This window comes from Adiantum capillus-veneris, chromosome 5 (genome assembly GCF_014529385.1).
Source record: "Adiantum capillus-veneris isolate H3 chromosome 5, ASM1452938v2, whole genome shotgun sequence".
Classification (NCBI taxonomy): Eukaryota; Viridiplantae; Streptophyta; class Polypodiopsida; order Polypodiales; family Pteridaceae; genus Adiantum; species Adiantum capillus-veneris.
Window position 1 is genome coordinate 18,204,417 of NC_140935.1, and position 14,044 is coordinate 18,218,460.

The window sequence follows — 14,044 nt, forward strand, 5'->3', positions numbered from 1 at the left end:
TTGGTTTAGTGACATGCAATATTGCGCTAGTTGAGTTGCCAAAGGTATGTCCTAACTTTTGGGAGGATGTAGATTGTGGGGTGATGTAGCTCATCTATCTCAACACAAGGACTTTTGCACAAAGCACATAGACTAGCTAGCCCTAGATTTGATGTATTTCCAAAGTAGGTAACCGATGATAAAGGAGTGGAGTAACTCCCCTCTTGTGTAGTCCACACTACGGTTATGCATGAGCCTTGAACAGTTAGCCCTAAGAATCAGTTGTGAATGCATAAACCAAACCACTCAACAGTTAGGCAGTGTGTGTGCATGCGCTTGATGTGGCTTTAATATACTTATCTTTGTTCTTCTTTTGGAGGCCTTCACCGTCTAAACTTCCCTGTGTATTAACAAGTTGCAATTTTTGCCATGTGGCACAAATCAAGCGTTTCGATGGTAAAACACCTGACGCGTAATCGGCAGCTGACAAGAATCTGATGCAGTCAGTGCTAATCAGTCAATGATGTACTGCTAAGTCAGACAGTTTGGTGCAAATGATGGCTAAATCTTACAGGTTTTGCATGCAAATCACTTCAGGGTTTAATACAGGTAATTAAATTACGTGCATCGGTATGAAAACCTGAGCATGAGTCTTTCAAAGTCAAGAGTGCCCACCAATGTGCATTTTCCTGTCGGTTTCTTACTGCTGTTTCAGAACCTCTAGATGAAAAGGTTTTGATATTACCAGTGAACTGTGCTGGTTTTTTTGTTTGCCTTTTTGCGTTTCATGGAGGAGCAAACGTCTTTTCATGGTGCCATCAGAGCTACTATCTTCATTTCGTTTCCAATATGCCAATAGTGTTAGAGTTTCATCTTGTGCTCCAATATCTATTTGGAGCAGATTAGCGGGTGAGGGCTGTTTTTTGTCTAGCACCATATTCAACGTGCTGATTCATTGGTAACCCTTGGAATAGTCAGAGCTAAACCAACTCTTGGAATAGTCAGTGCTAAACCAATTGCTTCAAAGTAAATGTCTGAGGAGTATCTGCTAGGTCCTCCTCCTCCGTCCATTCGGCGTCTAGAGCCGGATAACTTGTGAACTTGACCAAATACCGGCATATCAACTTTACCTTTCACTTTCCTTGTGAGCTATGACCTGTTTGGTAATGAGTATTTCCTCTGTCTCTTCCACTTCAGGTTGCTCATCTTGCTCTTTATCCATTGACACTTCACCTTTGAAAAGTCTCAATAGATTCACATGAAATGCATTGTGAATCTTCCAAGTATCTTGCAACCTCAATATTAAGGATGCATCGTTTATCTTTTCTTGGATCTGGAAAGGTCCATAGTATTGCATACTTAGCTTTGAAAAAAGCATCTCCTCACCCTTCCGTTTCGGTAGGCGTGCCTATGCCGAGCCAAGGCACAAGGGGTATTAGTTGCTAGGGTTCTGTTATATTCTTCACCAAACATATCACTAAGTCAGAAAAATAGACTTGTCTTTTATAAGAAGGGCGACATGATAGCCACTTTTTAGGTCGATTCTGCTAAAGCATGTAAGGTGCAGCGGATGCGAATGTTGAACTTTGCTCAAGATAAGTGCTCCGAACTGTGCTCAAGGGTTCTTTTTAATTACGGAAGGAAGAGCCTTCCGTTCCTTTAGTGAGAGAGTGCAAATGATCACAACAAAGTTGTAAACACTGTGAATGAAGGTGCTGAGACTGAGAGATAGAGAGAGAAGAATACGACACCAGAATGTTGTCAAACCCTTCTCTAAGGGCTCCACCCTCTATGGCGAGAGTGGTCTACTATTGATTACACAAATCTCTACAATGCAATGGACTTGCCGAATATGTCGACGACGATGAGGACGGCGACGAGACGGACTGAAAACTGAAAACGCTAAGGGCTGAAATCTGCAAATATTGTATCTGCTGAATTTTGACTCTATGTCGGCGACGACGGCGATGATGACGACGCGCTGACAATGCGTTGAAAATGCAGACGTTGAAGTATGCGAATAGCGGGCTGAATCTGCAAACTCTTGTTGATCTGACCGTGCGGCGAGAATTTGCTACGAAAAGGTGAAATCTGCGAGGTTTGGGGGTTGCGGTATGGATGCTAACTGCTGAAAATGCAAAAACGCTGATGCAATGATGCTCCTGTCGCAGGGAATCTGCAAAACGCTAGGTTGACTTGCTGTTCCAAAAATTCTAGGCTGATCTGCTGTCTTGTTGCAAAAACGCTAGGGGATATGCAACTTGCAAAACGCTGGGGTTGATCTGCAGTTAAAGAAAACACTGGTTGGTCTTTGGTGGCTGAAAACGCTATGTCTTCTTGCCGGTCTTGCTGAGAAGGTGCACTTCAGATGGTATTTGCTGCCTCTTCTACCAGAAAGTGCTAGCGCTATCTTTCTTATATACTTCCTTACCCAAATTTCCCTACCCAGTTTCCCAACAAAGTCACTTAATAATAACAAGTGAAAAATGGCTAAAATAGGAAAACTGGGTTCTATGCACTGTAAAATGCTCCTGATGGTTACTGACTGTAATCTGATGATCATGCTGTGTGCAACCAGAGGATATGTATCTACATTAAGTGCTTGGACATGCACGGCCTGAGAACAGACTCACAAAAGTGCCAGAACACTTCCTAAGCTAAGCTAATTGAACCCTGTCATGAAGTAGCTTGTCCACATCCACATAGGTTTAGATGTGCATGAGACATCCCCTTCTTTTTAAAGTGAGGTACTGGTACTGAAGTGTATGGCGTTGAGGGAGATCACCAACAGTGTCTCGAATCTTGGAAGGACTCTTCGCCGGCCCACTCTGATGCGTGGGTCATGCGATACTTGAACTTCATAAGGGTCTGCAACGCTTGCTTCTTTTGGGCCATGCCGAAAGTGAAAGTAATCTGTGGCTCCTTCAATGCTTCAACTTTGTCTATAGTCATGCGTCTACCTTCTTCAAGAATCTCTGAGGATGAAAATTCTTGAAACCACTTCCAACACAAAAACATGAACATACCCATTCCATGTAAAGTGACTGGAAAAATCCTAGTCTTCTCTAAAGACTATGCATGCAATGTAGATGAACATATAGACGGAGTGTCAAACCGTTCATCAAACACATGCAAACAATGGAATTGAAACTTGTTTTTCTGATCTAAATCTATCAACTGTGGCAAATTACAATGGAAATGCCGATGCTTGATGCTCAATCCTTCTTGTGCTCTTTTTGATACTGTGTCATGCCAAGGAAGAGACGTGGAATGTGAATTCCTTGAATGCAAACGTTTCATGAGTAATCCGCATACATCGGTGCTCATTCATAAGTGAATCGTGTTCATCGGACCATATGGCATGCCTATGAAAAGGAATCACATAAGGACGGTGACTAAAATATAAGAAACCATCATGAATGAACCACTTGAACAATGCGTACTGACTAATCATGCGCACACATAATACTTCGTGTGGGGGTTCTTGGGACCTCGACTCAAGAGCCAAGATCGGTTCTTCGTGATTGATCGAATCTACAATGAGGCTAGCTTCACTAGACAAAGTATCATTATCCTTGTGAACAATCACATCTTTATCATGTAAATCATCATGCTTGTGAATAATCATATCATTATCATGCAAATCATGTGTGTCGTGCTTTGAAGAAGACAAGACTGAGATAGTCTCCTTCTCCTGATTCTTTTCAATCTTTGCCTGCACATTAGAAATGAGATGAAGAATGAACAACTTGCTCCACACGAATGACAATGGGAGAGTCACTCTTGGCATTGAAAGTGAAAGTATTAGCCGCCCAATCAATGAGAGGGTTATGCTCACGAAACCATCGAATGCTTAAAAGCATATCACATCCTAAAAGAGGAGAGACTACAAATTTTCTGCGGAAGGACACTTGTTGAACCGTGAATGACGCATCAAGGCACTCTCCTGTGATGAGAGAGTCTGTACCGGGAGCGAAGCCCGACACCTCGAACGGAGATGTCTTGCGATCCTCCAATCGGGCTCTTTCGACAAGAGAGTCACTTAGCACATCATGCATACTGCTTGGATCAAACAATATGACAAAACGCTGACCGTTCACATGACCATAACACTTAATGAGAGACTCATCAATAGGAGGATCATGAGAAACTTGGGTCACACTTGTGTTCTCATTTATTGCATTGACAGAGGATGTGGGTTCTGTGGGTTCTTTAGATTGATTAGATTCAATCTTAGGACATGTTCTTTTTATGTGACTCTTGATGTGACAACGATAACATCGACCTTCCTTAGAATAAATGCTTTGTTCTTCTGATGTAATGTATCCTCCTAAAATTCCTTGTGCTGCCTTTTCATATGGAGTGAGCTTAGGGATAGCAATTGTGTTTGCTTTACCCTTAGGTTCATTTGGAAAGTTCTTTTCTAAGAGACTAGAGGAAGATTGGTTAGAAGAGTTACCATTCTTACCATTCTTACTGTTCTTATCATTCTGGGGGTTCTGAGAAGTCTGAGTGGTACTTTGAGAAGTCTTGTTCTCCTTCGGCTTTCCCTTATTGTGCTTCATCTCATGTGCGAGAGCAATCGCTACCGCCTTGTTGAGATCGAGTAAATCGAGTACTTCGACATCATACTTAATATACTCATCCAATCTATAAAGGAATGCTTCTTTGCGCTCATCATCCGATTTGCGTAATTGGGTGCCGAGCTGCAAAACACGATTAGAGAAAGACATAACTGGCATACCATTTTGCTTGAGACTGTGCCAATCGTCTTTCAATCATGCTAGGTACTGTGGTGGCATAAACCACGCCTTGAACTTGTCTTGGAAGTTGGCCCAATTGAAAGAAAGTGTTAGGTACAGTGGAAGTGAATGTTTGAACTTTGCTCAAGATGAGTGCTCCGAACTGTGCTCAAGGTTCCTTTTGTTCTTATGGAAGGGAGAGCCTTCTATTCTTAATGAGAGAGTGCAATTATCATAAACAAAGTGAATGGACACTGTGCGTGCAAGTGTGTGAGACTGAGAGATAGAGAGAGAAGAGAATACGACACCAGAGACGTTGTAAAACCCTCCTTTGAAGGCCCCACTCTCGTCGGCGAGAGTGGTCTACTTATGATTGCACAATTTGGTACAAATGGTATGCATGAGACTGATGCAAGTCTAGGCTATGTTGACGACGACGACGGGGATGACGAGGCCGACACTAGGGCTGAAATCTGCAATCTTTCTACTACTGTCCAAAAACGCTATGGGCTGAAATCTGCGAATGTTCTATCTGCTGAATTCTGACTCTATGTCAGTGACGATGTCGATGGCAACGATGCGCTGAAAACGCAGATGCTGAAATCTGCGTTTTCCGGGCTGAAACTGTAAACATTGCGGAAACTGACTGTGTGGCGAGGATCTGCTGCGGGAAGGTGAGATCTGCGAGGTTCGGGACTTGTTCTGCGATGTCTAAGTGCTGAAAACTGAAAACGCTGATGCTTGTGGGGATTCCGTTGTGAAGAACTGCAAAAACGCTGAAGTGCCTTGCAGATGCAAAAACACTAGGGCTGAAAATCTGATGCTGTCGTCGGTTGTTCTGCAAATGCAAAACGCTAGGCTGATCTGCTATGTCTTGACCACGTCGGGGCTGATTTGCTGTGCACAAATCGCCAATGTTGATCTGATGCAAAAGCGCTAGGTCTTCTGTTGAGAGAAAACACTAGAGTTGTCGCGGGGGTTGGTCTTGCTGAGAAGTTGCCTGTTGAGCAAGGTGCTCCTGCTGCCTCTTCTGCCAAATAGTGCTAACTTGGGTTTGCTTATATACAAACTTAGCAAAATTACCCTACCTACTTTTGTTGGAAAGTCACTTAAATTAATAAGTGGAAAATGTCAAAAATAGGGAAAATAGGCTAAATGCACTGAAAAAATCCCCTAACTGATTCTAATGGATTCTGATGGGAATACTAATGATCATGCTGTGTGCAACCAGAGGATATGCATCTATGCTAAGTGACTAGGCATGCATGGTCTACGAATAGATTCACAAAAAGTGCCAGATCACTTCTAAATCTAGACTGACTGGACTGATTGAACCCTGATCATGCTATAGCTTGTCCATGGACACATAGGGTTGGATGTGTCACGTGACATCCCCTCGTTTTCAAAGTGAGGTACTGGTACCGAACTGTATGGCGTCGAGGGAGATCGCCAATAGCATCCAGAATCTTGGAAGGGACTCTTCGCCGGCCCACTCTGATGTGTGGGTCGTGCGGTACTTGAACTTCATAAAGGTCTGCAACGCTTGCTTCTTTGGGCCGTGCCGAAAGCGACAAAGTCTTTTGTGGCTCCTTCGATGCTTCAACTTCGTTGAGAGTCATGCTTCCTTCTTCTTCAAGAATCTCCATGGATGAAAATTCCCGAAACCACTTCCAACACAAAACCATGAACATACTTATTCCATGTAAAGTGAGTGGAAAAAATCTTGTCTTCCTCAAAGACTGTGCATGCAATGTAGATGAACAAATAGACGGAGTGCTAAACCGTTCACCACATACACGCAAACAATGAGATCGAATCTTATCATTCTTTGGATCTAGAGCAATTAACTGTGGCAATTCACAACGGAAATGCCCATGCTTGGTGCTCATACTTTCATGTGCTCGTTCGGAAACTGTGTCATGTCAAGGAAGAGACATGGAATGTGACTTCCTTACATATATACTTTTCAGCTTTTCATGAGAAATCTGCATACATTCGTACTCATCCATGAGAGAAACGTGCTCAACATACAATATGTCATGCCTAGGAAAAGGGATCACATAAAGATGCTGACTAAAATACAGGAAACGATCACGAGTGAAACACTCGTACAATGCGTGCGTATCAATCATGCGAACACATAATACTTCCTGTGAAGGTTCTTTGGACCTAGGCTCGAGAGCCAAGATCTGTTCTTCCTGAATGATCGAATCATCCTGTGGGGGTTCTTTGGACCTCGACTCGAAAGCCAAGATCAGTTCTTCGTGATTGATCGAATCTACAACGAGGTTAGCTTCGCTAGAAAAAGCATCCACTAACACATCATCCTTGTGAACAATCACATCATCTTCATGCAACTCATCATGCTTGTTAGAAATCACATCTTGATCATGCAAATCATCATGCTTGTCATTGTCATCCAAATCATCATGCTTATCAATATCATTCAAATCATCATGCTTATCATCATCATTCAAATCATCATGCTTCACACAATCATGCAAATCCTGTGTATCCTGCGTTGGATAAGAAGAAACTGAGAGAGTCTCCTTTTCCCGAATCTCTTGCATCGATGTCGGCACTGGAGACAAGAGTCGCAAGAACTCTTGCATGTGTCGGTCGCGCTGTTCTTGTCTTGCCTTTCTTTCTGCTTTGTCTTCTGCGTGTCTGCTTTTCATTTCTGCCATTCTTTCTTTGCATTCATGATCAAATTCTGGCATTCTTTCTGCATTTCTTGCTTCGCGTTCTAAATTCTGTTTCAGAAACAATTGCTTCAAAGCCTCCATAGGAGTTAGTGCAATCCTTGACGTAGATGTGGAAGGGGGAGGGTCGGAAAAACCTGCTGGTGAGGAAAATTCTTCTTCGCCTCTCTCATGCTCATCACCTCCAAGCGAAGTATCCATTCCTCTTTGAGTGATGACCATTCTGAAGTCGTGGGTTCTTGTGGGTTCTTGTGGTCTGGGGTTCTTAAGTTCACGAGGAACTTGGATTCTTGGGGGTCTTGAGTTCTTGAGGGTCTTGAGGTCTTGAGGTTTTCTTTCGCTTGCAATCTGTGTTAGAGAAGGATCTTCTCTTCACCCGAGTTCTACTCCTTTCTGCGGGCGCACCCCTTGGTGGCCTTGCGCTCACACCAAGTTGCTTTTTCCCACCTCACGTCGATTGGCTGGCCGCTAAGTGCACGGTCCGCTCTCAATGAGTGAAAAGAGACACAAGGGGAGGCTGGACAAGTTTTTTTTGGATCCTGTCACTCTTCAAAAACGCGATTAGGAATCGACACGCCAAGCGAACTTGGGTTCGTGCAACCGCAACAAGCAAAAAAAATTCTTGTGGTTCTTTCCTTGAGTGATACAGAACACTGCCAAAGCTCTGATACCAATGTTAGGTGCTGCGGAATGATTGTTTGCGCTTTGCTCAAGATGAGTTCTCCGAACTGTGCTCAAGGTTCTTTTTGTTCTTATGGAAGGGAGAGCCTTCTGTTCTTAATGAGAGAGTGCAATGATCATAAACAAAGTGAATGGACACTGTGCGTGCAAGTGTGTGAGACTGAGAGATAGAGAGAGAAGAGAATACGACACCAGAGACGTTGTAAAACCCTCCTTCGAAGGCCCCACTCTCGTCGGCGAGAGTGGTCTACTTATGATTGCACAATTTGGTACAAATGGTATGCATGAGATTGATGCAAGTCTAGGCTATGTTGACAACGACGACGGGGATGACGAGGCCGACACTAGGGCTGAAATCTGCAATTTTTCTATTACTGTCCAAAAACGCTATGGGCTGAAATCTGCGAATGTTCTATCTGCTGAATTCTGACTCTATGTCAGTGACGATGTCGATGGCAACGATGCGCTGAAAACGCAGATGCTGAAATCTGCGTTTTCCGGGCTGAAACTGTAAACCTTGCGGAAATTGACTGTGCGGCGAGGATCTGCTGCGGGAAGGTGAGATCTGCGAGGTTCGGGACTTGTTCTGCGATGTCTAAGTGCTGAAAACTGAAAAAGCTGATGCTTGTGGGGATTCCGTTGCGAAGAACTGCAAAAACGCTGAAGTGCCTTGCAAATGCAAAAACGCTAGGGCTGAAAATCTGTTGCTATCGCCGGTTGTTCTGCAAATGCAAAACGCTAGGCTGATTTGCTGTGTCTTGACCACGCCGGGGCTGATCTGCTGTGCACAAATCGCCAAGGCTGATCTGATGCAAAAGCGCTAGGTCTTCTGTTGAGAGAAAACGCCAGAGTTGTTGCGGGGGTTGGTCTTGCTGAGAAGTTGCCTGTTGAGCAAGGTGCTCCTGCTGCCTCTTCTGCCAAATAGTGCTAACTTGGGTTTGCTTATATACAAACTTAGCGAAATTGCCCTACCTACTTTTGTTGGAAAGTCACTTAAATTAATAAGTGAAAAATGTCAAAAATAGGCTAAATGCACTGGAAAAATCCCCTAACTGATTCTAATGGATTCTGATGGGAATACTGATGATCATGCTGTGTGCAACAAGAGGATATGCATCTATGCTAAGTGACTAGGCATGCACCGTCTACGAATAGACTCACAAAAAGTGCAAGATCACTTCTAAATCTGGACTGACTGGACTGATTGAACCCTGATCATGCTGTAGGTTGTCCACGGACACATAGGGTTGGATGTGTCACGTGACAAAAAGGTGCGCTCCTTCGTCGGCTTCCTCTAGGTGCACGGCCAACTGTGCCTTTTGCCATGCGTGGTGCCAATTAATGGCCTCACTGGCAAGGTACATGGCTGTCGTCAAAACCTTGCTATTTCTTGTCTTCTTAGATGTCGCAAAGTAAGCATTAAATTGATGCAACCAAGAATGAATAATAGTAGCATCCATCTTACCGTCATACTTACCGATCGGGATCTTCTCTGTGACGGGATTGTTAGTGTCACCAGGAGGTGTATTTTTCCTGTTGCCTTCCGTAAATAAGTATTAGATATATTTATTTTATTTTTACTTGTTTGTCCCAAAACCCTTGAAAAGGTGCAAGTGGACATTGCATGGCCAGTGTGAAACGGCTGCAGCCAAATAGGTTTCTCACATCAGGGATCTAGGTCGGTCAGACAGGGGCTGCCCGGGCCAGTTAGCACTGAATTCTGATGAGTATGGAAGCTCGTGTGCGCCAAACTGGAATTTGGGCCACTCGTCAAGTCACTGCAACTTTATAAGTTGAAAGGGGCCAGTAAATTAACCCACATTGTAGATGTTGGTCAAATGGTAGTCTTCAATGATGGTCAGGAGACCGATAGGGACGCCATGGAAGCATCTCCTAAAATTTAGGGAACTGCTATTTTTGACCGGAAAATGTGTTCGCGTCATTAGCTCTGTAATGACAAGGGGAACATTTTATTGCTCTGCTGCCAAGTCAACTGACGCACCAGTTGAGATATTTTTAGCAGGGAAAGCCCAAACTCGGAAATTGGACGACGTGTCAGCCTGTGAGCGATTCTGCCACTCTGGGAGGCAAAAACGAGCTGCATATCAACAAAGGGGGCGCCATTTTCAGCCTCAGGTGGATTGTAGCAGGTACAGAAGCTATGGAATGCTTACCTTGCCCTCTATGCACAGTATGGTGACAGGAGTGATGCCCCGCACGCTACATACTGCTCTCTTTCTCCCCTACGTACAGTATGTTATGCCTCACTAGTGGGCTTCTCATTTGACCTATGTACAACTGTGGGGAAATATGCTTTCATGTCGAGGCAAGAGCCTCTTTGCACAGGAACCGGTGTAGCTAGCTGTTGCACCAAAGCAGGTCCACGAGAGGGTGATAACCTCTCGATTGCGCAGTAAATTCAGCACTGTTTGCTTGCTGTTTTTACTCTGTTTTGAGACTGTTTTGTGCCCGGGATGCTTCCAGAATCAAGGGGCACCAAGCCCAAGGTGCAGGGAACAGTGTAGGGACCGTCGTGTGTCCAAATCAGGTCAAAAACAGGACTGAACCAGAAATTACAGCGACCTGGAATTTACTGTTTTGTGCTCCCGATTGAGGGATAACTCCCGAAAGTTTGCCGAATCTGGAGCGTACTAGCTGGATGCAGGTATTATCTTCCAAGGACTCTTTTTTTTGTAATTCCCTCTCTCTAAATTAAAGAAATACCGAAAGGGGCGCCAGTCTTTGGGGCCTACAGGGTGTCGGTCTCGTGTGCGCAGTGACATTCTAGTCGCTGGACGCAACTGTGTTCTCTTCCCTTCTCAGTGCTCTGTGTAAAGTTAACAGGTAATTGAAATAGTACCGCCCTCTACGTTGTATAGGTCGGTTATATGGTTCCATCGACGGGATAGTCACTTTTTCTTCAAAAAGTGCAGCGTGGATTGTTGTGGGTGAAAGCAACACAGAGCTTGTCGATATGGCAGAGAAGAGAGACCAAGTACCTGAAGAGGGATCTTCCTCACATGGCACAGAGAAAATTCCTTCAACTCTTCAAGAAGAGGACAGGTTGTTTAGAACTCAACTGCGTTGTTGCATGGACATGTTTCAGCTGTTGGCTAACAACCCAAGGATGCAAGAATTCTTACAGGCTCCGACACAGGGTTTTCAGCCTCCTACACAGGGCATGACTGAGCCGTTGCAGGAAAAGGAGATTTCCAATGCGCAGAGGACTCATGACGCTCGAGGGAAAGCCCATGTGGTTGAGCAACTAGCGGTGTCCAATGATCCAAAGCAACTTGCTTTAGCTGGACAAGAACCGTTTGTGAATGGTCAAGGGAGCAATGAACAGGCTATGCGTCAGACCCTTCCATTACCTAATACTTATCCTGGTTATTTTGGAGGTGGTTCAGTGTTTCAAGCTATGGCTGGACCTTCCACAGGTTATATGCCAGGGAATGTGTTCGGGACAATGCAAACAGGCATGGGTAACCCTATGTACGCGAACATGGGTGTCCAACCAGGTTTTTAGGGTGCCTATGGCCAGTTTCGAGTGTCTGGAACACAATTTGGTATGGCTGGTTTTTCGCAGCCATACGTACAAAATGCAGATATGACAGGGAAAACAGTTGATGCGAGTGTTGGAATGAATACTCATGGAGCACCACTGTTACAGGCACCTGTTTATGATAATGTGGCTCCTTTGAGTCAGCCTAAGGATTACAAGGAAGGTGGGCAGGGAGTGAAGTTTGAAACTTTCAGAGGAACTGAGGACCAATTAGAGGCTTTGACCTTCATACAGCAGTTCGATGCAGCTTATGCTGGAGGCAACTTCACGGAATCTTCAAAGATACGCAAGGCTGCCACTTTCTTGAAAGGGAATGCGCTTCAATGGTGGACTGCATTGTTGAACCAAGGTCAAGCCCCAACAACGTGGGTCCAATTCAAACAACTTTTTGCGCCTGCATGGTTGACAAACACTTTTGAAGTGGATGTGATGACGGAATGGCACGAGTTGAATGCTAAACAGTGTGCGGATCTGGAAGAGTACAATAAACGGTTTTGGGCCGCACTGTTGCCAGTCACCTCTTACAGGTTTGTGCCTTTGTCAGAACAAATTGAGAAGTACTGTTGCGGATTGCCCAAGAAAATCAGGGACTACTGCACAAAGACTACTGTCATGAATATGTTTCAATTGATAGAGAATGCAAGAGTGGCCAACAATCTGTCGAAGGGAGATTCCGATGGATTTAATAGCCACAAGAAAGGGGCCCAGGGCAAACAGTTTTCAGCCAAGGGCAATGTTGCAGCAAAGCCTTCTGAGTCTCCTGCAAAGAAGCCCTCCACTGAAGAAGCTGATACGTCCAAGAAGCAGTCTAAATCTTCTTCGGAACGAGGACAAGGACAAAAAAGGCATTTTTCTGGCAAAACTTTTCAAGAAAGGAAAGCTCTTAGGGAGGCCAAGAAATGCTACATTTGTGAACAGGAAGGACACTTTGCAAATGAGTGCCCACAGAAGAAGTCACAGGATAAGGATGACAAGTCAGACCATAAAGGGAAGAAGCCAAAGCTGAGTGCAGGACTTGTTCCAGATTTGGTTGGACATCAGCCAAACACAGATGCCACGGAGCTATGCAGAGCTTGGGGCAAAGTTAGAGACCAGACAGTGCTGGTTTTCTTTGATCCAGGAGCCCGTGCAAATTTCATATCACGAGAATTGGCATCAAAGTTGGGCATTCGTGCAGAGGAGATGGGTATGACAGGGAAAGCAGGTTTGGCATGCCCAGGACATTCAGAGCCTGTTACTCCCATTCTGGGAAAGCTTCGTCTGCACATTCAGAGCTATGTGGATGCGGAAGAATTTCATATTATGCCGCTTGAGGGCTGTGATGTGTTATTGGGTATCCCATGGTGTTACAGGTTGCATGCTATGGTGGATACTTACAACAAAAAGATTACCCTTGTACATAGAGGAAAGACTCATGTCCTTGATGTAAAGCTTAAAGGCGAGTCTGTTCCAGTTGTTTCTGCTTCTGCTATTTCATATGTAATAAAGAATCATCTTTCTGCGTACTTGATCTTTGCAAAAGAAGTACCTCAAGTTGTATCTAATTTGTCTACCTTAGATAAAGACAGGTCAATTTTTTTGAGTGGTTTCAGTGATTGTTTTTTGGACTCTTTGCCAGGGGAGTTACCTCCTGAGAGACCTGAGGATCATACTATAGATCTTGTGCCAGGTTCTAGTCCACCGAATAGACCACCATACAGGGTTAGTGCAGCCCAGCAGAAAGAGATTATGGGTCAGGTCAACGAGCTTTTAGAGAAGGGGCTGATTCAGCCCAGTTCATCCCCTTTTTGTTCGCCTGTACTCTTAGTGCAAAAGAAGGATGGGTCATGGCGCATGTGCATTGACTATCGCGCTTCGAATAAGAATACCATCAAGAACAGGTTCCCCATACCGAGGATAGATGACATTCTTGATCGGCTTGAGGGAGCGTCATTGTTTACAAGAATAGACCTAAAGAGCGGGTATCATCAGATACGCATTAGACCAGAAGATGTCCATAAGACTGCGTTCAAGACAACATTTGGTCTCTATGAGTTTCTTGTCATGCCATTTGGTCTCACAAATGCTCCTGCCACATTTAATAGAATGATGGACAAAATTTTTAGACCACATAGAAACTTCGTGGGTATCTTCTTTGATGACATGATTGTCTACTCAAAGTCTGAAGAGGAGCATAGGGATCACTTGACCGCAGTTTTCAATGAGCTACGCAAGAATAGACTACTCATTAATGCGAAGAAAAGTGAGTTCTTTTTGCAAGAGATTCACTTCCTTGGGCACATTGTTTCAAAGGATGGGGTACGCATGGATCCCGCTAAAGTGGAAGCAATTAGGTCATGGCCAGACTTGAAGTCCGTACATGACATTCGAAGCTTTCT

At 44.4% G+C, this 14,044-nt stretch overlaps 1 protein-coding gene across 7 annotated transcripts in view; it reads left to right on the forward strand.

Moving 5' to 3' along the window:
- The first annotated feature begins 206 nt into the window (after positions 1-206).
- The window catches only part of LOC147456951 (pentatricopeptide repeat-containing protein At4g18520, chloroplastic-like), a 113,974-nt gene continuing 100,136 nt past the window's right edge, over positions 207-14,044 (forward strand). For 5 of the 7 annotated variants that reach the window (XM_086512019.1, XM_086512022.1, XM_086512020.1 and 2 more), the window contains exon 1: positions 234-588. Coding sequence is in view for 2 of the 7 variants with exons in the window: in XM_086512023.1 (XP_086368149.1) it covers positions 534-588 (55 nt within the window). In the remaining 5 variants the exon portion in view is untranslated. Of the gene's footprint in view, positions 589-14,044 lie in introns of all 7 variants that reach the window. The other 2 variants (XR_015188057.1, XM_086512024.1) reach the window with 2 other exon arrangements.